A 26,279-nucleotide genomic window follows, 5' to 3' on the forward strand; every position below is an offset into this window, starting at 1 on the left:
TGGACAATGTCCAAATGAGTCAATGGAAGAATACAGCAGGAGATTGTCCGGAGGATTCAAGGCGAGTGAGTTGATGCGATGATGATGATTCTAACACGCAACGGATGCAAAAAACAAACCAAAATTATATCTCAGGGATCAGATTAGAAAGCTTTTGTCTATAAGGGCAGACACCCTGTAATCCATTGTAAGATCTTTGAGAATAAACTGTCAATATTTTAAAAGTCTGTCATGGAAAATCTGGAATTTTTTTAGATCCGTTTTTCTGTTTTATTAATGCGGTCCAATTAAAACACCATTTCTGATCATTTAATTTAGTGCAGATTGTCATACAGATCAATTACACTGAGCAAAAACAATGGAACCGTGCAGGTAAGCACAACCAGAATATGTTCCATCCTTTAAATCCCTCTATACCTGTGTCCTCAGACGTATGCTGACCATCCTTCACAGTGGTCGGACTCTCTGACAATAATGGGCCAACTTTCCCAGAGCCCGGTTTGTGGCTGCTGTCCTGAGAGCTGGTGGGATCTGTGAAAGCATCCTGGGTGGAGTTGGAGTCAGAGAGCAACACCACCTCACTGTCCTGACTTCGCTCTGTCAAAACAAAAGACAACATTGAGCATGCTGCCAATTACATGAATGCAGATAAGAGACAAAATAAACTTAAAATGTGGAATATTGTGAATAAAAACATAGAAAATTCTTGTCAATGTGTGACTATTTTTTAGAAATGGATTAAACTGTAATTTCAGGTTTGATATCCTTAAATAAATTTGAATCCAGGATAACAAACACTAGCATTCTGTGAGGGCCTTTTCCAAGCCAAAAATTCCCAGTTGCAGTGCGTGTGCGTGTGTGCATGTGTGAGTGGGCTGGGGTAGTGGGGCGAGTACAGTAGGTCGTGAGCCACAAATCCTTATTAGTGCATTACTAATGACTCAGTGTTGTGAAGGAAATCTGATTTGTTTTTGTAAGTGGTCCAAAAATCAAAATGCCAGCATTCCTCTTAATTGCCGTGCTGTGCAGCATCAGCAAAAAATAAATAGTCTCTGGCAGGATTTGAAAATAACAGAATCAACGGGGCAACAAGCTTTTGCTATTTCAGAGAATAATACACACATGGGACTTTTCACAAGATTCACAAACATGAGTTCACAGCAAAGAAACTATGGTACTGTAAGATTTGTGTAAAACTGGCAGCTGTGTATTCAGTGCGTTCTAAGAGAATACACTTTCTTTTGGATCACAAAGCATAGCCTCTAAAGAGTCTGGTGGGTTTGAAGATCAGTACCATTCAGGGAAGCCAGCCACATTGAAGACCTGGGCAGGCAGTAATCATGGTCAAACTCTGGTGAGGCTGTTGGAGATATGGGGAGCTGGTTTTAAAATATATTCAAGCAAAACTGCACCTCCAAACTTATTTAAAGAAATTAGCAATTGCCTGCAGTACAGATTTAATGCCACTCCCTTAAAACTCTAGGACCTAATTCAGACAGACATTTCTTTCTGTGAGACCACACAAAATGTGCAGTGAGTTAAGTTACCGTTCCGAAGGTCTTCAGCTCAGTTTGTACAATGATCAACATTAGCATCCCTGCAGCCTGCAAATTAAGATCATACTCAGTGAATAAAAAGTTGAGCTTTTCTTTTCTCAAATTTAAAAATAATCCATGGTAAAAATAAATTGCAGATGAGATTATAAAATAAGCATTTTGCTAATAATAATAATAATATTAAATGCATGTCTGAATCTGGCCCTACAGTATAACCACCTTGATGTGCTTTAAGCAGGACTCCAGCCAGAGAGATTAGACACCAACAAGCAAACATGTGCATGGTGGGATATTTCCTTACTGCAGTCGTAAGCCAATGACAGGCCAGCCACATTCCTGACTTGACATTTTCCCACTAATTGGCCATAATTGGAAATCACACGCAATTAGTGGAAAGTAGAAAACACATGATTCAGACGAGATTTTGGAACATCTCAGGGGAGTTTGACTTTTTCGTCAAATGAGGACCGCACCAAAGTCAAATAGAAGTAGACCACATGATACACCAGAGAATTTAGTGGATTGTGACAGAGGACTGGCGTCGTCCAGTCGTGAAGACATTCACCCCATTAGAACTACATGCATATAAATGGCAAAGCAGGTGGTAAAAAGCAAGCAGGCAAAGAGGTAGCAGGCAGGTAGGCAGGTAGGCATAGGAAGGAATCTGGAGAGGGTGACAAAACTGGCAACATGGGCAATATGGCTGCGTTATTTGCACAGTCAAGCTAAACATGACAAAAAGGGTGCGTGGACGGATGTCACTGGAAATAAGGGTCAGTACTTATGTTCTCCACACAGCATGATTATGTGGAGCTCCTTTTGGTTCATTCTGACATCCTGGTTAAAACTCAAGCTCAAACTCAGGCATACGTAAATGTTCAAACAGCGACAGTTATGACTTGAACACTGCAAGAACAACAGCTTACATAAAAGATAGTTAATGTGCATGAATCAAAAAGGCCAGACTTAATGTTCTTTGTACGGTCTGTACTGGATGTACAAGCCTGTGAAAAGTACACAGTTCTCTGCAGGTTGTCTAACACTGAAAACATTGCTGTTTATCAGAACTGTTCTGCACACACTAGTATCCTTATATCTGGATTATAAAAAAAACAATTCCCCAAATTGTCAGTTTTTGCTGCTTTCAGACAAACTCATCTCTTCCTTATATCCAACAGGTAAATACTGAGATGGACTTTTATCACCTTTCACAATATAAATAGACTCAACTGCAAAAGATTTAGAAATTTAAACATCTAATTCAACTGGATGAGTTTAAACTTTTAATTCTGAATCTTTGTAGAGAAGTCTAGTGTTGTTTCTGATACAGTCTGTAGTATAATATATGTGCTTGGCTGACGTCTTGGTTTGTTTAGGGTCTTATCTACTCTATGTTTCGATTTATTTATCACATCATACTCAGGGGTCTCTTGCAAAAAATCTGAATGTAAATAAATTACTTTTATTCCTATTATACTTTTTCCCCGACAAGTGTAGTGTGCTTTATTATTTTATTTCTCATTAATTTTGAATGTTAAATGTTTGTTTCTGTATTATTTTATTTCCTGATCTTATTTGCCTTAGTCCTGAAATGTTTCAATCCTGTCGCAACCAGGTAATGCAGTGACTGTGAAAAGTGCTGTATAAATAAAGTGAATTATTATTATTATTATCATTTTACTGATTCATTTGTAAACAATGTAACTGACACTTGACAATTATAGGAAAAACACTCCTGATTAGCACCTGGATTCTTTGAAAATGCAAACCACTTTTTTTGGAATGTCACTAAATCAACATCAGCTGATTAAGACTAAAAAAAACACACAAGCCCCCAAACTGCACAAATCCAGATGAGGTTATGGGGAAATTAGAACAAAGCAACAAGTGTGAAATAAGGAGAGGAAAGGTGATTGGTAAGGAAAGAAAATATGACCAGCAACAAAGCAGAAACAAGAAATGGATGTTACTCAAACACACACACATGCGGACGGACGCACGTACCCACACACTCGCACGTACCCACACACTCGCACGTACCCACACACACACTCGCACGTACCCACACACACACACACACACACACACACACACACACACACACACTCGCACACACACTCGCACGTACACACACACACACACACTCGCACGTACACACACACACACACACTCGCACGTACACACACACACACGTACACACACACACACACTCGCACGTACACACACACACTCGCACGTACACACACACACACTCGCACGTACACACACACTCGCACGTACACACACACTCGCACGTACACACACACACACACACACACACACACACACACACTCGCACGTACGTACACACACACACGTGTACACACACACACACACACTCGCACGTGTACACACACACACACACACACACACACACACTCGCACGTACACACACACACGTGTACACACACACACTCGCACGTACACACACACGTGTACACACACACTCGCACGTGTTCGCACGTGTACACACACACACACACACACACACACACACACGCACACACGCACCAAATTTTTTATATTTTTCTGTAAACATTGCAATTTTCGCAGGCATAGTAACTTAGTCAAATAATCAGTAGCCATATTGCCCATTTCACCACATCCCAATCACCCGGTGCATGGGGATCATCGGAACTGAAAGGGAAGCCATTAAGCATGGTGATTAGCGATTGGAGCGCTCCCCGGTGGGCTTCCTGTCCCAGTGCAGAGAGATCAAAAAGCCCAACCCCAGAGACAGTGTCTAGGACTTGGACTGTACCATCAGCCTGCTGCTCCTCATGCCGCTGCTGCTGCCACTGCTGCCGTCGAAGTGTTTTGCGTTTGGCGTAATCGTGGTCAAACGGCGTGGCCACGAAAGGAGGGCATGCCAGACCTGGGGTGGCAGCTGATGGGAGGGAGGAGCTGAGGACGTTCCCTATGCAAACTGAAGAGCAGTTAAAGTCTTCATCCATCATGGAGGGGGGTTTCTCCCTGGAATGAACCAAGAAGAATGTTGAATATGAATATTTGGCCATAAAATCTAATTATTATCTTAACTCTTGCTAGGTTATAATTCTAAAGCTTACTTTTCATGGGACCTCGGCATGCTTGGCATACTCTTCTCTTCCGCCCTCGCAAATGGCCCTGTAGCTGCCTCGACCAGCAAATTGAACAAAAGCTCATGTTCCAGATCAGGCTTCACAGCCTCTAGTAGTTTTAGAATGGTGGCGCCCAAACGGAAATGCAACTAGCGGAAAGAAGTTAGAAAAAAAAAAGGTTTAATGGTTCACAGGTATTTTGACAATGTTGTTCAGTGTGAATGCTTTTAGACACTCATCTTATTCAACACTACAAGCCCCTGCTCAGACCTGGTATCAACATCCATTCTGAGTAATCTGATCACAAGTGTTCAGCGCTAAGTGCAGGTTTGAATGTACCAAAATGCCTCCTGAGATTCGATCACCATATTTAGAGGTGGTCTGGGACACACATTCTTTTTGCTGTGTGAACGCATATAAGAAGGACCTCCTATTCAGCTGACATTCTCTGACCCGCTGCATCTTTTAATGCTTCTCATTGTCCATTTGTTTAAAGCCCCCGCTACAATATCAACACTGATCACCCCATAATGATAAATATGTGGGGAAGTGGTCACAGTAAACACATTTTAATGCCAGGTGTGAACAGAAACTTAGCGCTGTCCACTTGAGTGGATCTCTCAGGACGGACGTCAAGTCTTAAAGGGATAGTTTACCGAAAAATGTAAATTAACTCATCATCAACTCACCACTATGCCGATGGAGGGGTGAGTGAAGTGTTTGAGTCCACAAAACACTTCTGGAGTTTCAGGGGTAAACTTTAGAGCAGACATTCATATTGACTCGAAACAAGGTCATTTACACCGTGTTTTAAGCCTAAAAGTCCACTGGAAGTGGCTAAGCTAGCAGGTAGCCACACGATGGTGAGTCCAAGGGTCCGTGAATGCACCTCGTAGGAAGATATCAGAGGACTTTTAGGCTTAAAACAGGGCTTGCAGACACTAAGATTACACCACATGAGCAGTATGGAGGCATGTTATGTTTTTTCTGTTGTTTTATTACATCTGAAGTGTTAGTCACCAGTTACTTCAATTGTATTGGATTCTGCTGCAACAAAGTTTACCCCTGAAACTGTTGGTCCACCCCTCCATCCCTCCATCAGCATAGTGGTGAGTAGATAATGAGTGAATTTTCCTTTTTGGCGAACTATCCCTTTGACAAGGCCAAAGTGACTAGAGATCTTGTAACTAGATACTATTTGAGCTCCAGCCACAGGTAACTTACCTCCAAGGCCTCCATGGCCAAGTCAGGAGGATTATGGTAATGGATTTTGCGGGGGTACCTGGCAGCTTCTTCATGCAGATAGTGAGCTGCCTATGAATACAAAACAGAAGGGTGTCAATGATTGAACACAGTCATCTGGTGATATTAATTCAATATAAGCCAGTTAAAATGGAACGAATAACAGAGCTATGACTAAGTGATCTTTGTTCCCATAGGCGCATTATTAAACCTTTAACACAGGATTCAGTCAACATACGTAGAAACTGACAGATTGTAGCTGCTTCCAAATTAAATGATCACCTCAACATCAACATTCATTATCAAACATAAACGGCTGATTGAGCTGCTTTGATAAATGTGTCGCCTGAAGTCTCCACAACTGTTTACCTTATTATAAAGCTGCAGATATTCCACTGGAGGCTGTTTGCGTTTCTCTGCTATTTTCCCGAGCATGTAGTGAATGAGCCACTCTTCTTCATCACTGTCACCCTCACAACGGGACGCACCCTGGAAACACTGGAACGCCGTCTCCAACATGGAGTCTCTCCTTTCTTCCATCTGGAACAACACACACAAACACAGACACGCGCGCACACACAAAGTGGAGCCTTCATGAGTAATTTAGCTCAAGGCGAGAGTTTAATTGACTCTACAAGAAATTCACATACATAACAAGCAAAAGTGACAGGATGTGACATCTGTTTAGCTTACATGGAAAACCTAACATTAAGAAAAAGCTGAGTTAACACAAATTGACAGGGAATATAGACAAGCAAAAATGTAACTCTGCTCGTATTAACATGTGTCTCACCTGTTTAACCACATCTGGGGGGAGCTCATTGCGCCACTGCTTGAGCTGCCGCGAAGCAAACGAATGCAGAGAATATGATATGGTACCATACTCGATCCACAGGGACAGGTTGGAGCGGTCTATCTCCAGGGCCCTCTTAAAGCAGCTAAGCACAGCCTGAGAGTGTTTCCATATGGGAACGTCACTTTTCAGCTCGTTAGAGTTGAGCTTGTCCTGGATACGACTGGCTCTAGCTAAAGCCATACCTGCCCAGGAGTCAAACCTGATGAGGAAAGATACACAGCTCTATCAAAAGTCACTGTGGTTGATGTGCTAGTGTGAAACACAAGAAATCAAAAGACCACACAAGCATTTATCAGGGTTGGGTACCGAACTCGAACTTCGGTACCTGTGAGCACATCTGGGTGAGAGAGTATGTATACGTGAGTGAGAGTGAAAGAGAGAGTATACGTTAGATAAAGACAGGGAAACCAAGACCATGTGACTCACCCCTGCAACCTGATCAAGCCAGGCTCATTTCGGATCAGTGCATACAGTCAGAACTATTGGCAAGTCAATGGCGCAGACACCCAGGGAGCCATGCATGGTGCCAGGGTATGGACCCAGGGGCCGTCAGAGTGCACACAGCCCGGCCACAGCGCCACCAAGGCAGACACCCAGGGAGCCATGCACAGCTCCACTATGTTCGCTTACAGTGTTGATTTGGGTCTTTTCATACATGTTTTTACTGGCTCTGACAGTAATTTAATGCTCTTCTTTGTGTCTCTTTCATTCGCACTGCCAACCGATCTCCTCCGGCTGTCCATACATTGTCTAAATTCACAAATGTGTCCGGTGACACTGTTCGTGTGTGTGAGTGCGTGTCAGTGTGAGAGACCAGCTGAATTATCAATGAATGAATGCGCAGCTTTGAAGAAAGATTTGACTCATGAAGAAAAGTATCGATCATTGTGTAATGATCAGAGTTGATATTGTGGTGTCATTTCAAACAAATCAACTTTTAAACGTAGTGGATCAGATAAGTCTTTGAGACAGAGAGAAGTGAGCAGCAGAGTCAGTGTGTGTGTGTGTGTGTGTGTGTGTGTGTGTGTGTGTGTGTGTGTGTGTGTGTGTGTGTGTGTGTGTGTGTGTGTGTGTGTGTGTGTGTGTGTGTGTGTGTGTGTGTGTGTGTGTGTGGCTGATACCTTTCCCTCAAGTTCTGGGACTATCATACAGAAGCTACACAATTCTTTAATAGTAAGCATTTGCTTATAGTGACGAATTTGGCCCACGACGATCGTGATCCCTATATGCGGTTTTCACTGTACTGGAACCCGTCACGAGGCGGAGGCGGCAATAAAGTAATGAAAAAAAGTACTGATGGGACCAGTACCGGTTCAAACATGAACGGTACTCAACCCTAGCATTGACACTGGTGTAGATGAATGGGTTACCTGTTGGGATACACACAGATGTCGTGCATATAGAACTTGATGGCCTTGGACTGCTCCTTGTTCTTGAAATGGTAATCAGCCAGCAGGTAGTAGATCTCATCAATGATTGCAGGTGCTGGGGCGCTACCTTCAGGAAGGCACGGGGCCTTAAAGAAAAGAAAAAAATCGTCATGATTTTAAGTACACATTTGCAAATGAAGTTAAGGGTGAAATAAGTCAAGAGAAACTTAAACTAGAATGAACAGCTCACGTGCATATGCCAATGCTAATCAGTCAAGTTAACATCCATGTCAGTTTAGACTCGTAATATATGTAGAGCGACATTAACATTTTTATATTATGTCAAAATATAAACATGCATTTTTAAAACATTTAATCCTCAATTTTATGATACAAATTATGTTTGGTTTTACAAGGGTATGCAAAAGTATTTCAATGTTTTCTCCTAATTCAAAACCTTTTTCCAATAAGTGATAAATATTGCAATTAATAGGGGATCACGATGATCAACAATGTGATGACTGTCAGCAGTCGGCCCAAACGTAATATGGGTACATACTAGTGACGCAACATGGTGTTATGGTGATCGGCTCTGTGTGTGGGTATTTGGAGAGTTGCTTTTTGCTGTGGTATCGAATGAGGTTTTCTGAATCGTGGAAATTTCCTGGTACCGTTATAGACTAACAAATTTTTAGTAACGTAAAATCCCTAATACAGACATATGGGCACGGGCCATGGCTGGCGCAGAGGCTTGGAAACAGCTTGAAACTAAGGAAACTGTATCTGACTCATTTGTGCTCCTCACATTCAGTGTGAACCCAGAGACTGACCTTTTCCGTCATGCCCTCAATGTAGGCTGCCACTTCATCCATGGTGAGGATGGGAGTGTCACTTGGGGGTGTGATGCCAGTGAACCTCCTCAGCAGATTAGCCAACTCTGCAGACACTGTGCTTGTCTTATAGCTGTCGAACTCAGGCAGTGACTTTGGTTTTAAATACTGGAACATGAAGAGAGCGTCACTCCACAGCAGGTCAACCTGCAAAAAACAGGAAATGTTAGTGTCGCAGTGCATCGTGTCAGAGTGTAACTACACAGAGCGTCAGAGCCAAAGACTGGTAACAAGGTCTCCTGAGGAATCCTCTCTAGCACTCTGGTATTGCATAATAATGCATAACTCAGAATGTCATCTAAATGCAATGACACACAACTATGGGAATGACACCCTCCTGGTGGCAGGACACATACATTACAAAAATATTAGAGACCAACGGCTGTAGCCACAAAGCTTCCCAGAACGAGTCATTCTCGTGGTTAAATTCTCATAATCCTAACTGTGTTAGGACACTGTGTCAGATTTTTGTTTTCAAATTTTAGATGTAATCTAGCTGTTCAAAGAATAATTTGAGAAATAGCTCTTAAAGTTAACAAATTCTAGATTGACAAAACAATTTTGTTCTTAACAGAAAAAAAAAAGGCTCCAAAAGGCAGATAAAGACAAAACAGTACATAAAAGGGGAGAGAGTAAATCACTGCAAATGTTGTTTGTGGTGTATGTGAATGTGTTCACATTTCTCACTCAGTAAATGAATGCTATTATACCATTAATGCAATTTCACGGCCTCAATTTGTTTCAATGACACCAGACATGTGCACTGTGTAAGCCAACAAAACAATATTAATGGAAAAAGCAGACTTCCTCTGCGTTATGAGGCTTAATGAGGGCAAACGTGTGCGTCACTGACAGTTTGCTCTAGTTGAAACAATATTTATGTAGGTTTGTCACCAAATGTTAGAAATTATGAATTACACAAAGCCATTTTCATCACCTCTTTATTGCTGCTCCATTGTTTGGATATAATGTAAAAATCTGTTTAGCCGCGTATGGAGTTTCTTGTTTTACATTTTCAATTAAATAATATATTGAATAAAAAAATGGCCCAAGCAAGCTTAGCTGGGAATGACTTGTGTGCTCTGCAACTAATTTGACTAACGTCTGATTGGCAGAGGGACCTTGAGTTCAGGTAACAAGTTAAAATTAATTAACGGCACGACAGGACAGACTTAACCATTTTCAGACATGAACTTCTGAAAATGTCCGCACAATGGGGTCCGGAGTTTGCCTTTCACATATGAGCAACATAGCAGAAGGGCGTGACGTATGAACTCCACTGCACAGGTCACAGCTTTTGTTTACAGCACAACACCAATGGCTGTCCTTATGACCAAAAACTCTTGATTCTCATCGTCTTTCCAAGTTAACATCCTGTTTGGTGTCTCTACGTGTATGGCACCTCTTTTTCATCCTGAGATAATTGTTGTCTTTTTCTTTTTTTAGTTTTGCATTTGTCGTGTGGTGTAAACATCATCAACGAGCCAACATGCTCGCGGTGAATCCTCTGTATAATCTCCTACTGCATTCTCACTCAGATACTATCCAGAGTTTTTACTAGGGGGCTGGCAGGAGACAATAACACATACATTTGCATTCTAACATACAGCCCCTCTAATTTCAAGGGACTATCCGTAGTTCAGTGCATGTCTGAAAGCAGCTTTAATTCGTGAAATAAGGTGACACAACAAGACACGGTGACAAAAAATATGCTTTATAGAAGCATCAGAGTATCTGACCTGTGGAGATGTGTGATCCTCCAGGTAGCGGGCCTTGCTCTTCTTACTGGGGTAGGCAAAGAGGCAGAAGAAACACTGCTCCAATGCCATCTCCAACTCCTCTTTGTACGGATGAGAGCCATTGCTGGGAGAGGCTGCAAACTCTTTTTCCAAAACTCGAAGCTGCAACAACGTAAGAATAACGCTCTAAGTGTTAAAATGGTGCAACTGAGTGTAAATGTTCAAGAGCAATTCACAGCATATGGAATAATTGCTATTCCTTAAATTGAAAGGCATTTATGAAGTCTGTACATTCACATATCACCTTCATCGGAATACAGTATTTGCAGAAAGAATTCGACAAACAAACTTACAAAGAACTTGAGGAGGGCACCGTCTGAGCTGCAGCACATGGAGCGACGGCCCAGATACTCATGGGCTGTGTTTAGAAGCATCAGGGAGGAGGGCAGCATAGGAGTGTCTGAGTCATCTGAAAATGAGACTTGATAGGGTCACTCACTGTAACAACTATCATGGTAAAAACGCCAAGGGAAAACTGAAGTAAACAAACCTTCATCATCCCCGACAGACATATGCTGTCTGAGCATACAGTCAAACGCAGCCTCCTCGTGTTTGATAATGCGATACAGTGTAATCCACGGGAGAACCGAGAAGAAATAAGGCTCCTTGGGATCGTCGGATGTGCTCATGCTGAGATCAATCAGCTGAAAACACAGCAACAACCACACAATCAATAACATTTCCAAAAGGCCTCTGATAGTATCAGTTTAACTGTTTCTTAATGAAACCCAATGTTGCCCTTAGCTCTCCCCTGACCTGAATTAGGTTGTTTGCCAGACGAGCCATGCTAGAGAATCGGGGGACGTTGCTTAGAAGCTCCGAGTCTTTAGTGAAGCAGAGCTCGATGCCGTCCAGCAATGTTCCAATGGTGCTGACCCACTCCTCCTTACTTGGGGGAGAGGGGTTTGAGGCAGAGTTGAGCTGCTGCAGCGCTTCGTTCAGAGCCAGCTCGCTGCACTCCAAACACTGCTGGTAGTCCTGCAGCTTCAACAGAGAATTCTAGGACAGAAAATTTAAATTCAGAAAATGACATGTCAATCAAATGTCAATCAAAAGATATACAGGCTCAATTAGAATTGTTAAAGCCCATCTAACCTGCAGTAGCATTAGCTGAGCAGGCCGCTCTGGTGCTGAGCTCACAAACTCCAGAGGTTTGCTCCTGCTGCCATAATTAAGAGTGGGCTGCAGCAGACGCACAACAGACTCAAAGTCTGCAGACTCAGAAAGCCGCTGGATCTCTTCCAAAGACTGACAACGCTCCAGAGACTTCAACCTCTTGTCGATCTGTTGGAGAGGAAAAAGAAAAAACGAAATTAAACCAACAGGCAAACCAGCTAGAAACCCTTGTTGACTTGCCAATGGTTGATTTTCAAAAGTAATTTATTATAATGCTAAAAATAAAAAACAGGTCGTATAAAATCGATCAGATTATTTGTGTTGTGTATTGAATTATTTGGCTTGGTAGCATATTACACCTTTTTATTTTCACAACTTGTAATACATTTCTATTAATTATATATTTAACATAATTCTAAATGTTTGAAATAAAGGTAACACCAACCTCCTCCACAGAGATCGCCGCGTCGACACGTAGGTTAGGCAAATGGATGGTGTAATTTTTCTGTTCAGGGGACTTTGGTTTGCTCTGCAACAGGCCTGTACACACATCATAGCTCTCCAGTGCCAACTCCATGTCTCCCTGACAAAGAACAAGACAGACAGACTGGGTGAGCTAGGTGGTAAAATCTCATGAAATAATAATAAATAAAAAGGTAACCAAAAAAAAACAACTAAAAGAACGAGAGAGAGACACCGTACCTCTAGAGCCAAGAATCGTGCCTTGAGCCAGTAGACCCGCACCATGACATCCAGCCAGTCGTTCTCAAACAGGTCTCTTTGGGACGAACCCAAGGCCAGAAGCAATAAATCACCCTGGAAGTGCTGTCCAGGGAATTCTGAGTCTGCTGTGTCACTGCCAGGACCAATGCTGCTTCTTCTTGGAGAGACTGGATAAGTGGGAAAAGTATAATAATGACTCAAGTGTAAACATGCTATTCTCAACAAGTGACCTGTACATCATTGTGTTTAATGCTGTAATCAGAGTGCACCCTTAAATCTGTTGCTTCAAAATACTGTGGCACAGTACTCTACTATATTCCATCACTCAACCATGCTTTTTCAAAATCCAATCAGGAAAGATGAGGGTATTTACCATTCTTGCCTTTCTTGTGTAACCATTGCTCCAACTGCATCTCCATACAAGCGAGACTCATCGCCAACATTTCCTATACATGTGGCAGATAAACATTTATTAGAGGTGATTGTGGGTACAACATATTTGGTTAGTTACAATGAAGAGCTGTATTTACAATGTTATCGGTCCAAATTAAGAACATTTACAATTTTGATTAGACCCTGGAGGCCACAGGCTGTTCCAAATCTGGGTCCAGAATGAGTCCAGAAATGTTTGAATTTTAACATACAACAAATCAATATTTGGGAATAATGGCAACAAAAAAAAACATGCACAAAAACCCCCCACTAATAATAATCAATACATTTTTCTATTTACAAAATTTTTTTATACCCAGAGGAAAACAGTTAGGAAAGAAGTAAGGCTGTGCCCTGACTCTATTGTACATATTGCAGCCAGTGATATTTTCTGTCTCGCGAGTCTCTGAATTAAACGAAATCAATTTCAAATCACTAACATTTGACCAAGAAATTACAGTGTTTTCTTGTCGTTTACCCTGATGTGTTGGTTGCTGCAGTCCCGGAGCAAAGGGTTAGGCAGACCGCTGCTGTGCTTCCTCCAGGTCTGATAGACTTCCAGCACCACAGACGTCAGCCCCCGAGGCCACTCCTTCATGAACTTCTGACCCGCTGCTTTCAGGTACCGCATCATCAGCTCCAGTATACCACCATTGCTCATATTGTTGAGCAGGAAGTTGTGGACATCTTGTTGCTCTACAAATAAGAATACACACTTTTCAATATGACAAACAGAACAGTGTATTGTAAATACAATATACATGATGCACTTCATACCAGATTCCATGTATTCAATTGAGTCTACAGGCAAGCAACTCCCATGTAGAGGCTGTTTGTCCTCCTTCCCATCACACTGTGGCTCCAGATTACTCAAGCTCTCATCATCGTTATCAGGATCAAACTTCTTTAGCCTAAGACAAACCAGTCAAACCGCATTTGAATCTCAATGACTGTGTTGATCTATGTATTCATAGAGTATGTCTTAAGTTTAGTGTGAACTACCTGGATGGAAGATATTTAAAAAGCAGTTCCTGAAAATCAATCTTCTCCTCCTTCTTGCATTTTGTGTTCCGCACACGTGCTGAGCGTCGCTTGGCCGTCTCCCCGCTATCTTCAATCGCACGCTTCCTTTTTGGCGCTTTCTTCACTTTATCTGTCAGTGAAACGTCTATGGCTATAGCTGTGAACACACAGTAGGATTAAAAAAAAAAAGAGAAAAATAAATATTGTGAATAAATAGTTATACAACAGTAACTGCTAAAAAAAAAAGTGTATAATTACTTGTCATATATAGGCAAAAAGAGACTTTAATATCTTTTAATGAACAACTGACCAACAATGTGAGCAGAAGTGGTGATTTCCACAGTGGTCTGACTGGGGGCAATCTGAGGCTGCATGCCAGGCTGGGGTAGCATTACTGGCTCAGAGAGAATGACTGGCGGCAGGGATGAGCTGGGACTGCTGCTCAGCACTGTGGTTTGGCCCATAGTAACAGGACTGCTGGGCTGGGGGAGGTTCTGGAGGAAGTTTGGGTCGGAGTACTCTGACAAGTCGATCCTGCGGCCAAGACTCGGACGTGGTGACTCACATGTGGTCTGATGTCTGTACATTGCAAGAAGGCTTTCACCCAAATGCTTCCATCTGAAATTTAAAAAAACAACAAGTCATTGATATTAGCTCAAACCAGATATTACAACCATCAGCAGTAAATGTTAGGAAGGGTTTGAAAAATTGTCTATCATAGAGATGCTACGCAATTTGTTTCTAGTAAACAACCACTAACAGTGATCATTCTGGCCCGGGACTAACGTGATCACTATAGGTGGTGTCTTAATGAAGAGGAACAGGAACATAACAGCACAGCACTCACGAGAGGCACCGGATGGGCTGAATCAGGACAAGGTCGGGTTTAGGTTCACAGTGAGAAAGAGCCTGTCTGCGTTTCCGTATCTCCAGGGCCTCTTCCACGATGGATTTGCGCTCCTCTTCCTCCACTTCCACGTAGTGAATGGACATATCGCTGCAAACAACCCACACCATAGCACAGAGGTCCGTCAGTGATGAGAAAATATGGGGTTACCTGCAGCTAGAACACATTCTAAACAGATGGAGGGATACAAAGTGAGCCGGCTTCACCATTTCATGAACATCTGCATTGTGTCTCTCTTTAGACATGGCTGCTCCACGAAGATTTTCTCCTTCAGCACCAGGCCTTTAGTGTAACAATGATCCTTCTCGAGGGCTTTGGCGATGAAGTACAAACAGCCTAGAGGAAAGTGCACAGATGACTTACTTCTCTTTCTATACTTCAGTTCTCGCACTGATAATAACAGTGGATACAGAAGGAAAAAAGCTTGTGATGATGTATTACATACAAGTGTAGTCACTGAGTGTGTAAAGAATAGTTATGAGGTTGTCCAGGCAGGGCCAGTGATCTGGGTTACAGTGCAATCCCTCCTCAAAGGCATGTCGAGCCAGAGGAATGCGCACCAGTCGCACAGCAACCTGACCGATTTTATACCACATGTTCACATCAGTGGAATCCAAAATAACAGCCTGAGAAAAAAGCAGAAAATATGGTATGAACATTTACCGCAGTGTTAGTCATATACATTAAAAAGAAGCATTTCTTTGTACAGAGCAGTGCAATATCAAGAATGATAATTAATCTTTAAACTGGCATTATTTTGTTGTTGTTTTACCTCCAAATAAAACTCCATAGCAGTCTCCAGGTCATCCCGCAATGCAGACATAGTGGCCAAGTTTTTAAACGTGGAGTATTTTAACATCAGTCCAGGATGTTTGAGACCCACCCTCTGATCATCTGAGGGCAGAGCCTACAATAGCAGAGGACACATCAAAATTTAAAAACAATCAGTGTAACACAGATTCATCTTAAGGCTGTCAAGCAATATGAATAACAAACACAGCTGCTGTTACTGGGCAGGGTTTGTGCTTCCATTAAGGTACATTTTAAGTGCATATTGCAAATTTCATTTTAACAGCAAAGCTGAATGTTTGACAATTTGATCCGGATTTAAAGGTCGAAGAGCATTGATGCATCATTGGAGAGAAAACTGAAAAATATGTGGTACAAGAAGTCCTTTATAGGGCCAGTTTAGAAATTTAGAGGATATATATTTTTAACAATGGGAGAAAACTAATCATGAGTGAGCACATCCAATCATCTCTCCAAGAACCAAACAAGTAAATTCCTATACGAACAATGTAGCCACAGAAAATAATTCTATGTGCTTTCATACTTTTATTATAATATTCTTATTACATACATGATTTCAATGGACTGCTCCAATGTGTGAGAAAATGTATTACTGATCAGTATTTTAATGGTTCTGGTTTAAGAGCCAAATGTTACAAATGTGAATTATATTTTTATGTAGGTAAATTTGATTTTTTTTCATATTATATAAATTAGGTATGGTATCAAAGCAGGTGATCCTCCTCACCATTTCGAATGGGTGTAAAACTGGGATTATGTGCACACGCTAAACTGAAGATACACAGTATGTTGTGTCTTCAGCACAGCCATATTAACAAATCCTATTTTGACAGCCTTGATGGGACCATGTACATTGTGATATTTCACCTCTTTGAGCAGTGGAGTTTTGAGAAGCTCATGATAGGCTTTGCTGGACTCCTCAAACTTGTCATGTTTTTGAAGATCTAAAGCTTTGTGATATAAAGCAAAAGCTTCCGCTTCCTGTGGACAAAAATAAAAATTAACACATTTATTCAACAGAAAAAATTGGATGCGCCAGTGAAGATGACAAATATTGCTGATTCATTATTATATACTCTGTACCTGAGCCTCTTTCGTCTGACTCTTGCTACTTCTCAAGGGGTCTTGAGATTCATCTGCAGCCGCCGCAGCAGCGTTCAGCGCTGCTATGCGAATCTGTAAAGAAAAACACAAGAGAAAATGCAAAATCATTTTAGCTAGCAGGTATATCACTCAGGAAGTGGATCTCGTAAGAGCAGCACAATCCCAGTCTAAGATGTATGATACAAAACAAAGAGCTATCAAGTATGAACTCAATGATAAAATAAAACAACATATACCATTTTGATATCAGGAAAGCAGAGCTTCCACTCTCACGGTTTGCAGACTGCGACTGGATCTATAGAAATGAATGGAAACAAGACAAAGACAGATAAAAACATGTGAGACAGAGGGCTAGGTGATAAGGCCAGAAATTCTATCTAGATAAAAATGTTCAAATCAGTTGATGTCAATAATTATTAGGATAAATGTAATTTGTTTGAACAGTTAAGTTCGATCAATTCTGTGTTTTACCTCCTCCTCTCTGTCAGAGTTCCCACTAGTCTAAAGTTTTCAGAACCTGTCCAGGAGTCAACAATTGACCACATCATGGTCACATTAGACAGCTCTGTCTAAGAGACTGGAGCTGAGAAGGCTGTATTTAAACTCCTGCTACTGGGTAGCTCACATTACAATGTCATCAAGTCCGTTATAAGATCTGGTGTTTCCCTTTTAGATTAGTTAATAAAATACAAATAAATGAGGCACTGAAGTTGACGTAGACGATGCAAAATTATAAAAACATTTCAAGGAGAATAAATATTATTTGCAGGATATTAGGGCCATTTGAATCAAATGACAGATTGTTTCCATGACTAGAAACGTACTCTCTACATTCCCAGGTTTTCAATGATGGGAACCCTACTGTGCGTCACAGGTCATAAGCATCATATAAACAATAATTTTGTTGTGTTGCTATTGATCAATAATATATTGTTATCAGCTACCAACAAAGACTGACCCCGGCTGCTGCCTCACATCACCAAGCCGAACAGCCTCGCACTGCGCTGAGTGAAATAAATCAGCCTTTATTCAACAGAGACGACAGCAGCGATGCAGCGCAGTGCAGTGTAGTTACGGCAGACTAGCTCAACTTAGCACGGTCTCAGTGACAACAGCCTGGTTAGCTTAGCTCTGCGGCGGGACGGTGCAGCACTTTGCCGGGTGCTGGTGTTCAGCTCCACCGGTGAATAATTCAAACACACCTTACCTACGTGCATTTCACCGAGGAGCTATCAGACTCAACTTAGCTAACAGCTGCCTCCTACCTCAGCTGGCTGACATTAGCTGACCCATCACAGCAGCTAGCATTAGCTCCTGTTTCACCGGCTGCCCATCACCTGCAAAGCTCCACCACTCACCGCTCATTCCCGGTTTAACTGCATTAGCAGCGATGCTATCACTGAAGCACTGCGGCTCATCCCGTTAACACTGCGGCCATTAGTGCTGATGAAGCACAAAGCAAGTTTCAAACTTCATTTATTCATCATCCTTTGTTGTTGTCAATGTTAGGAAGCGATTTGCGTCACAGCGACACCCGCTACCCGCCAAGTAGTTAAGTCTTTTCTCATTGGTCAGGACACTGTCTGGTGCATTCATGTGACCAATCATGTATGTTGATGTTAGGCGAAGGCGCAGCCTCTCACACACACCACTGACATGTCACTTACCAACACAGGTAAATTCATTTAAGTGACTAAACACATTTTGAATGAGTAGATCACATACATTTTGAAACCGTATCGTAATAAAACTAATTCAACCTTTTTCATATGTATATTCAATTTTGTTGTGTCCACTTAAGTTTTCAAATCTGTGACATGTCGGTGACATCATTAGTCAGATTATAGATATTCGCCTTTATTGTTGTATATACACACAATGTTAAGAACAAACTGAATTAAATCTGCAGCTTTCATTCAATTCTCACTGTGTTGGGGGGGGGGGGGGGGGGGGGGATATCTGCAGCCTGAACCAATCCATCAATCTATATCTATTTAGAAAGTACGAGTCTATATAAACAATATCATGTCTTTTTAATTATTTATTTTGTTCAAAATGTTCTATCATGCAACAACATCTTCTAAAGCTACATTACTTCTACGGCATGCAGAATACAGGTCAAATATGTAGTTATTATGGACTGAATCAATAAAGTAGGAATTATTATATGTAACTTGCACGGAAAATAGATGACCACTAGAGGGCAAACTTTAATTATAATAACCATAGTTCTTAGATGTTGTCTCTGACTTTGAGGTGGTTCTTTAATTATTCACAGGATCTTTCACACTGTTACATCTTCAGCTGAGTTGCTTTGCAGTGACTATGTCATTTAACTTGGATACTGAGATCACAATTATATTATCATTAATATTCTTTATTACAGCAGTTGATGCATTGCGGTGCAACACATTGTCCTCTTTTACAAAAGGTGGTTTTCCTCCCTCCTCCTCCTCCATCATGCTCTATTTGAGGAGCTTTCACTGTTAAATGACAGATACTTTATGTCTTTGTCAGGATTTATGTTGGCAAATAGTAACAGTTTCTGCAGTTTTTAGGAGTAACTGTAAGCTGTCCTCACTGACCCTGTGTGTTGCAGTCCTGTGTTTGTCCACCGCCCATCCCCGCCTCCTCCATCCCGCACACTCATTCTCACCACACCCCATCTCTTCCTTGGCTGAGACTGGCTGGCTGGCACCGTTATCAAATCCTTCTGTCAGCATGCCTGCAAAAAAAAATAGCTTACGTCACAGTCATTACTGGCTCTATAAAAGCCAGAGTAATGCAGATCAGTGTGCAGACAACCCAGCTACATTCCCAGACACGGAGCCTCCTGTCTCTGAAATCATGGCTTCCATCGGCTTTGACCCTTACTTTCCCTCCCCTTACAAGAGGAGAGTGGCGGTGCGCAGTGCAGGATATGGAGGAGGTGGAGGAATTGGATCTAGGTCTGCCTACTCCAGCCACTCTGCCCCAATATCTTCCTATGCATCCTCATGCAGAAGTTATCCAGCCTACTCCCGAGTTAGCTCCAGCTACTCCTCTGTGCTTTCTGCTCCGGTGTCTGCAGCTGCAACTGACCTACGCCTTGAGCAAGCAGCCCAGGTCAGCTCTGAGTTCAAAACCTTGAGGACCCAGGAGAAGGCTGAGCTGCAGGGCCTGAATGACCGCTTTGTAAGCTTCATTGACCGGGTCCATGAGTTGGAGCAGCAGAACAAGTTGCTGGAGACTGAGCTTTTGCTGCTCAGGCAGAGGCAGACACAGCCATCCAACCTCCGGGCCCTGTATGATCATGAGCTCCGCCAGCTCCATGCTGCTGTGGAAGAAGCTCGCCATGAGAAGCAAGCAGCCCAAGATCGCAGGGATGAGATGGAGGATGTGCTGAGAAACCTGGAAAAACGCTATGAGGATGAAGTGATGGGCAGAGCAGAAGCAGAGGGAAGGCTCCTCGATACCAGAAAGGAAACAGATGATGCTGCTCTGAGCCAGGCCGAGCTCGAGAAAAGAGTCTGTACCCTGCTGGATGAGCTGGCCTTCCTGAAGCGCCTCTGCGAGAGTGAGATTGCAGAGCTGCAGGCCCAAATACATTACAGCGCTGAGGTGTCAGTGGAGATGGAGGTTGCCAAACCTGACCTATCTGCCGCTCTCCGTGACATCCGGGTGCAGTATGAAAAGCTTGCACAACACAACCTGCAGTCAGCTGAAGAGTGGTTCTGCAACAAGATGAATGTGATGACAGTTGGCTCCGCTCGCAACACTGAGAGCATAAAAAAAGGCAAAGACGAGGCTGGAGAATACCGCCGGCTCCTCAAAGCCAGGATGCTGGATATTGATGCCGGCCGTGACATGAACCATGCTCTTGAAAACCAACTGCAGGAAGTGGAGGAAAAACAGAGTGCTGAGATCTCTGCACTGCAGGTGAGCAACAGAGAGACATAAATAAATAACAGGGCTGAAAGTATGTTTGAAAATTTTGCTTACTCAGCTGGCAATCATCCCATAATATGCCACTAATATCACTTTATTTTTTCTCTATACAGGATGCAATAAGTCAGCTGGAGGACGAGTTGAGGGCAAACAAGAATGACATGGCTCGCTATTTGAAAGATTATCAGGACCTCTTGAATGTGAAGATGGCCTTGGATATTGAAATAGCAGCCTACAGGTATAATTTAGTATGATAGATTAATATTTGACTCTTTCCTGTGTTGGGGGAAAAAAAGTTAACTATCTTCTTTCATGTGTCTCTTATTCCATTAGGAAGCTCCTTGAAGGAGAAGAGAACCGTATCAATGTGGCGAGCTCCGGGTCCGTCAGTGTTTACTCCCAGGCCATGTATGGCGCTCCATCTTATGGAAGAACACAGATCTCCATGCAGTCTCAGCTGAGCTCGGCACCGCCTTACCTGCTGAGCTCCCGCTTTTATTCTCCATCCTTCTCCACAGAGGAGAGAATATCTGCAAGCCAAGCACATCAAGCTGAGGCCAGCCCTCCTCAAGATGAGGAGGAAGAGCAGGTGGAAGAGGAAGAGGAGGAGGATCAGGTAGAAAAAGAAGAAAAGGAGGAGGAAGAGGAGCACGGAGAAGAAGAGAAGGAGGAGGAAGAGGAGCAGGGAGAAGAAGGGGAGGAAGAGGTGGAGGAAAAGAAGGACGGAGAGGAAGAAGCAGATGAACAAGGTGGGTGTAGTATTTAACTGTCACGTGCACGTGTGTAGACGTGAGCTAATTCTAACTTTTATTCCTCCTTTAGGTGATGAAGAGGGGGAAGCAGAGGATGAAGCCAAGGAAGACGAGGCGCAAGGAGGAGAGGAGAGCCAACCTGAGGAAGAGGATGGTGCTGAGCAGAAGGAGGAAGAGGGTGATGAAGAGGGTGAGAAGAAAGAGGTGGAAACTGAGAAAAAAGAGGTGGTGGAGAAAGCAACAGATAAAAAAGTTTAAATGTACCTGCTTTAAAAAACGAAAAACCCCTGCTAGCTTGCAGCTAAAGGAAGTCCGTGTCTTGTTCAAACCAAATGAGAATATCTCGAAATAAGTGAACCTCACCTGAATATGATTAATCTGATTGATACATTGCATGTACGCACACATGCATACGGGCAAAGAAACAACTTAAAAGCGAAATCAATTAATTGACAAAAACAGGGATATGTCTGGAGTAGAATTTCTGCTTCGTGGAGATTTGTTTGCAAACACCTGTAACAATAACACGCCTGTAACACCAATAACACGCCTGTACGACTTTCTGTTCATGCAATACCAAGTTTGAAATGCCTTATACTTCAAGTCCTCACTGTGTGACTATGATGTGCTGCCTTGACCTCCAATAAAGCCTTGAAGCCTTGTCAACCATAGAGCTGGAGCCGAGCCTTTTATTTCATGTACATATCGGAACTATTGCAGTTAAGTTTAGCAAAAAAACAGTAGAAAACTGTCTCCAATGTTTCAGCGCTATGACTTACTTTTACAAGCAAATGTAGAGATTTTTTATTCAGTGTCCATAGGGGTAAATGGGAAAAGCACATTGCAGCCAAAGTGCACATATATGTATTGATAAATCTGATCAGAAGAGAGGGCTGCAGCAAAGTCAGCAAGTCTGGATTGTTTGAAATGAAAAAAAACACACAAAAACAACAGCTAATGAAACATGAAATCACTGTATCACTTTCAGACAGAATTAAACTTCACAACGTCGACATGATCTACCAATAAAGCCTCATTATATTTCTCTCGACTCGGCTAAATCCAAGTCTGGTCTGAAAGAGGTGAATTGCAGCTGTGTTTAAGTCTTTATCTCAAGTCAGCAGGTCGTCCCTGTCCCGTTCTGCGCCTGTGTACAGTCTCCTGTGTGATCGCTGGAGCTGACACCAGTGTTTTTCTCCTGCTGCCTCACCCTCGTCCACACCACTGTCCATAAATCAGGCCACACTGAAACCTTTATGACTCAGCTAGTCTGCTGCACCAAAGAATCTGGCCAAGTGTCAACTCACGCAGGACAGCAAGAGAGAGAGAGAGAGAGAGAGGAAGAGAGTAATTTCATCATTTCATTAGGGGAGAGGAGGAGAGAGATTGAGGACAAATCAGGGGAAGAGAGAGAGAGAGAAAGAGGGAGTGAAGTGCTAACTGCACTAAACCTTGAAAGAGACGTTTTTTTACTCAACAAAGTGATGGAGAGGCCAGGGGCTTCCTTCGGGCACCTGCAGAGATTCAATCCCTGTCACACAAATAATGAAGCCCAAGCACACAAACACACACACACACACACACACACACACACACACACACACACACACACACACACACACACACACACACACACACACACACACACACACACACACACGCATTCTTTATGCCTCCTCTCCATCTAATAATAATTGTAACACATGCTAATAACTGCACTTTTTTGTACATGGGACTTGTTCTAGCCAACCTTGCAAGTATCAACGCATTTCCTTGACACTTGCAAGGTTGGCTACACAGTATATGCATTCTGCTGCTCCTCCCCCCCCCCCCCCCCCCTCCATCCTCCATGTCCTCAGTGAACCCCGCCCGGTGCTAGACTACATTATCCTTCTCCTTCTGTTGCTGCCGGCTGCTACAGTATGAGACCAGAGCCAGTCCAGCAGAGCACTCAGTTTAATCATTAGAAACGCTGCTTTGCATTGAATTTGGCTTCTCTTACACACACCTCTTACCAATGGAACAGATAGCAATATTGCAAATGTTTCCTTATTGATTGAAAGTGCACTAATGATATAGTGCTGGGCTGGCTGGCCATAACAACTCAAACCACCTGCAGAGAGAATGCTGAAGCATGTGATAGAGCTCTGCATAATACTAACTGTAAACCACCAGCAGGATGTATAGATACTCCCTCAGGTGAGCATATGTATCACTGGTGTCGCATACTGTTAGGGGAGGCTTGCAGGGGTGTGTGTGTGTGTGCGTGTGTCTCAGGGCACAGTGGGACACGGATCCCCTGCAAATGTAGCATATCAAAGCAAATGCTGTATTATTTTTTATCACCTTTCAACCCTCAGATATTGAGTTTCACCACCTATTCTGAGCTGTGAACAGGCCGGTATATAAATCTCATAACTCTCTGCCTCTTGTGGGCACACACTATGTCAGAGGCACGGAGGCCCATCACCGAGACACACTGAGACTCACCAAGACCTCCAATATGCATCCCTCGTTTGATGGAAAACAAAAAGCTGAAGATGCGGCAGGAGGCTTCAGCAGCAGCTGGGATTCTCGTAAAAAGATAGAACAGAAATAAAAGTGACAGAAATGTATACTTACCTTAAAACAGATGTGATTAGTTACAGTGTACACTTCTGCGTTTGACTCTTACCTTCAGAAGGATTTAACAAAAAACAAACAGGCTGGCACGGTTTGAATCACCACACCTCTCCTCATGACTGGAGTTGAACCGTGCCCACTAAATGATTCTATGCCCGTTCCCCTTACTCCCACCTGGTGCCCGCCACATGCCCATGCCTCCCATGCCACTGGGGCGGCCACCTCCTGAGGGCCTCACAGTATCTAATAATTGATCATGAATGCTTTCTCTCATGGTCAGCAGTCACACTGTCCTGCCCGTATACAGTTCCCATCTCACTTTACATACCACAGGTATTTGATAATCTCTTCAGTTGATGTTTGAAGTCCACATTAAGCAGATATTTATACATTACGTAAATGTGTAGGGCGGTCTGTTATAGCAACAGTATGATAAAAAAGATACTCTTTTGTATTAATGCTTGGATTCAGAAGCCTTTTAAGACACTGTTTTTGCAATTAAATGCTAAGGAGAATTTCTGAGCACATCTAATGGTGGGTGTGGTCCTGGAGTCATGAAACACTATCTATATAAGGAACAGAATATTAGCTTTCCACTACAACAAATGCATATTACATTTCAGGAGGATGCAGATACAATGAAACACGGATTATGTCCGAAATCTGATCTGCAATTCCGAGAAACAGCAGCTGCTTGTTATTTGGTTTTGCAGTCAGGTCCACATGACAACATTTAAGTTTGTAGCCAAGTTTGTTGCAGTTTGTTGTACCCTGACGTAGAGACCAGCACAAGAAAACTTATTTATATATACTCATTAGTTTTAATCAATAATAGGGGACTACATTAAAAAAACTGAGTTAATGCTCTCCGTGTCTTTGGGGGAGATTATATCTTCTTCACCTTGAGGGAAACACTTCGTCCTCATTATGTTATTTTTAATTATGGGTGCGGTGTGTGCACTCCTCTCAGGCTGTGGTCCAGACTGCAGACACGGCTGGTCACGCTGCAGTCCGCCTCTCAGCCTGTCACATGGCCCACGCTTTGTTTCCACAGAGAGAAAAGGTAGTCTCAGATAAGAGTTGTGGCTCCCTCTGCTGATCTCAGGGAGCCACCTAATTAAAAGCCTCTGTCAAACGAGCCTTTGCATTGGCCCCGAAGACAGAAGACATCAGACTGTTTCATTTAAAGATATGGCACTCTGCCTCTAAAAATAGGTAATTGCTTTACCTGGGGTGCAAACCCACCGCTGTGTTACAAAGGATGCTTCACTGAGTCAGATGGAGACAAATGTGGGGATGGGGGCGCCTCAGGGCACATCCTCGCTCATGCATCACAACCTTGAAATGAGATATTAAGATATAAATATGGTCACCCCAGCAAACCTGCAGAAGACTGGTGCTGTAATCACATTCATTAACACTTAGTCATGCTGACGGTGTTTCTACAGGCTGCAATTCTCTCACAAATAAAACATGCAAAAGATGTATCACAATAAGTGTTCAAAAATCTGTTTTTTAATAGAAGTGAAGAAAAATAGGAATGGCTTGCTTCATCACCCAGTCAACACGGTGACACATGTGCTGTATCAGACTTCATGCAGCTAGAACTAGAAAAACACATTCTATAAAAGCAAAAAAAGTTTGGATTTGACTTCCTGCAACAAAAGTTAAATGCAAATCAACTGCCACAGGATGTTGAGTCTTTGTCCACAGATTGACCCATCCACATGACAGCTCAGCTCTTACCTGATTCTGCTGCCAGAGAGCCAGGTGGATGCTGAGGCCCCATTTGCCTCTGCGTCCTGAACTCCTGGCAGCCGACCCATAAATCCATTAGGCCTTTAGTCTGCTGTTGTCTCACCTCGGAGGGAGCTACGACCAGCGTTTAGAGCCCTACCTCTCAAAGGCATTTCAAGTCTCGTACAGCTCCTTGCATTATGTGGATGGCTTTGGCTCAGGAGGTAGAGCGGGCAGGTCGTTAATCAGAAGGTCAGTGGGTCTGATCCCCAGCTCTTCTTGTGTGTCCTGATC

The 26,279-nt window shown here is 42.7% G+C and overlaps 2 protein-coding genes across 7 annotated transcripts in view; one reads left to right on the forward strand and one right to left on the reverse strand.

Annotated features, from left to right (window-relative positions):
- Positions 1-18,490, reverse strand: part of cabin1 (calcineurin binding protein 1) — a 45,757-nt gene extending 27,267 nt beyond the window's left edge. Inside the window, exons 1-29 of one of the 6 annotated variants that reach the window (XM_034594825.1) lie at positions 18,306-18,490; positions 17,184-17,242; positions 16,927-17,019; positions 16,711-16,824; positions 15,806-15,940; positions 15,479-15,659; positions 15,240-15,369; positions 14,974-15,123; positions 14,437-14,744; positions 14,106-14,283; positions 13,582-14,014; positions 13,045-13,117; positions 12,651-12,838; positions 12,394-12,531; positions 11,928-12,116; positions 11,589-11,831; positions 11,323-11,476; positions 11,126-11,241; positions 10,773-10,934; positions 8,974-9,180; positions 8,144-8,289; positions 6,711-6,972; positions 6,287-6,457; positions 5,900-5,989; positions 4,664-4,824; positions 4,357-4,568; positions 1,295-1,360; positions 500-597; positions 418-460 (exon numbers count right to left, since the gene is read on the reverse strand). In XM_034594825.1, the coding sequence (XP_034450716.1) occupies positions 418-460; positions 500-597; positions 1,295-1,360; positions 4,357-4,568; positions 4,664-4,824; positions 5,900-5,989; positions 6,287-6,457; positions 6,711-6,972; positions 8,144-8,289; positions 8,974-9,180; positions 10,773-10,934; positions 11,126-11,241; positions 11,323-11,476; positions 11,589-11,831; positions 11,928-12,116; positions 12,394-12,531; positions 12,651-12,838; positions 13,045-13,117; positions 13,582-14,014; positions 14,106-14,283; positions 14,437-14,744; positions 14,974-15,123; positions 15,240-15,369; positions 15,479-15,659; positions 15,806-15,940; positions 16,711-16,824; positions 16,927-17,019; positions 17,184-17,186 (4,444 nt within the window). In that variant the 5' untranslated portion in view covers positions 17,187-17,242; positions 18,306-18,490. Of the gene's footprint in view, positions 1-417; positions 598-1,294; positions 1,361-4,356; positions 4,569-4,663; positions 4,825-5,899; positions 5,990-6,286; positions 6,458-6,710; positions 6,973-8,143; positions 8,290-8,973; positions 9,181-10,772; positions 10,935-11,125; positions 11,242-11,322; positions 11,477-11,588; positions 11,832-11,927; positions 12,117-12,393; positions 12,532-12,650; positions 12,839-13,044; positions 13,118-13,581; positions 14,015-14,105; positions 14,284-14,436; positions 14,745-14,973; positions 15,124-15,239; positions 15,370-15,478; positions 15,660-15,805; positions 15,941-16,710; positions 16,825-16,926; positions 17,020-17,183; positions 17,243-18,305 lie in introns of all 6 variants that reach the window. The other 5 variants (XM_034594827.1, XM_034594824.1, XM_034594828.1 and 2 more) reach the window with 5 other exon arrangements.
- Positions 18,491-19,724: 1,234 nt separating this feature from the next.
- Positions 19,725-22,297, forward strand: neflb (neurofilament, light polypeptide b). Its single transcript, XM_034594830.1, has 4 exons — positions 19,725-20,865; positions 20,988-21,112; positions 21,208-21,623; positions 21,697-22,297. The coding sequence occupies exons 1-4, from the start codon at positions 19,795-19,797 to the stop codon at positions 21,882-21,884; spliced, it is 1,800 nt and encodes a 599-aa protein (XP_034450721.1). The 5' UTR covers positions 19,725-19,794; the 3' UTR covers positions 21,885-22,297.
- Positions 22,298-26,279: the final 3,982 nt, after the last annotated feature.

The sequence above is a fragment of the Hippoglossus hippoglossus genome, chromosome 9 (genome assembly GCF_009819705.1).
Source record: "Hippoglossus hippoglossus isolate fHipHip1 chromosome 9, fHipHip1.pri, whole genome shotgun sequence".
In the NCBI taxonomy this organism is placed as follows: Eukaryota; Metazoa; Chordata; class Actinopteri; order Pleuronectiformes; family Pleuronectidae; genus Hippoglossus; species Hippoglossus hippoglossus.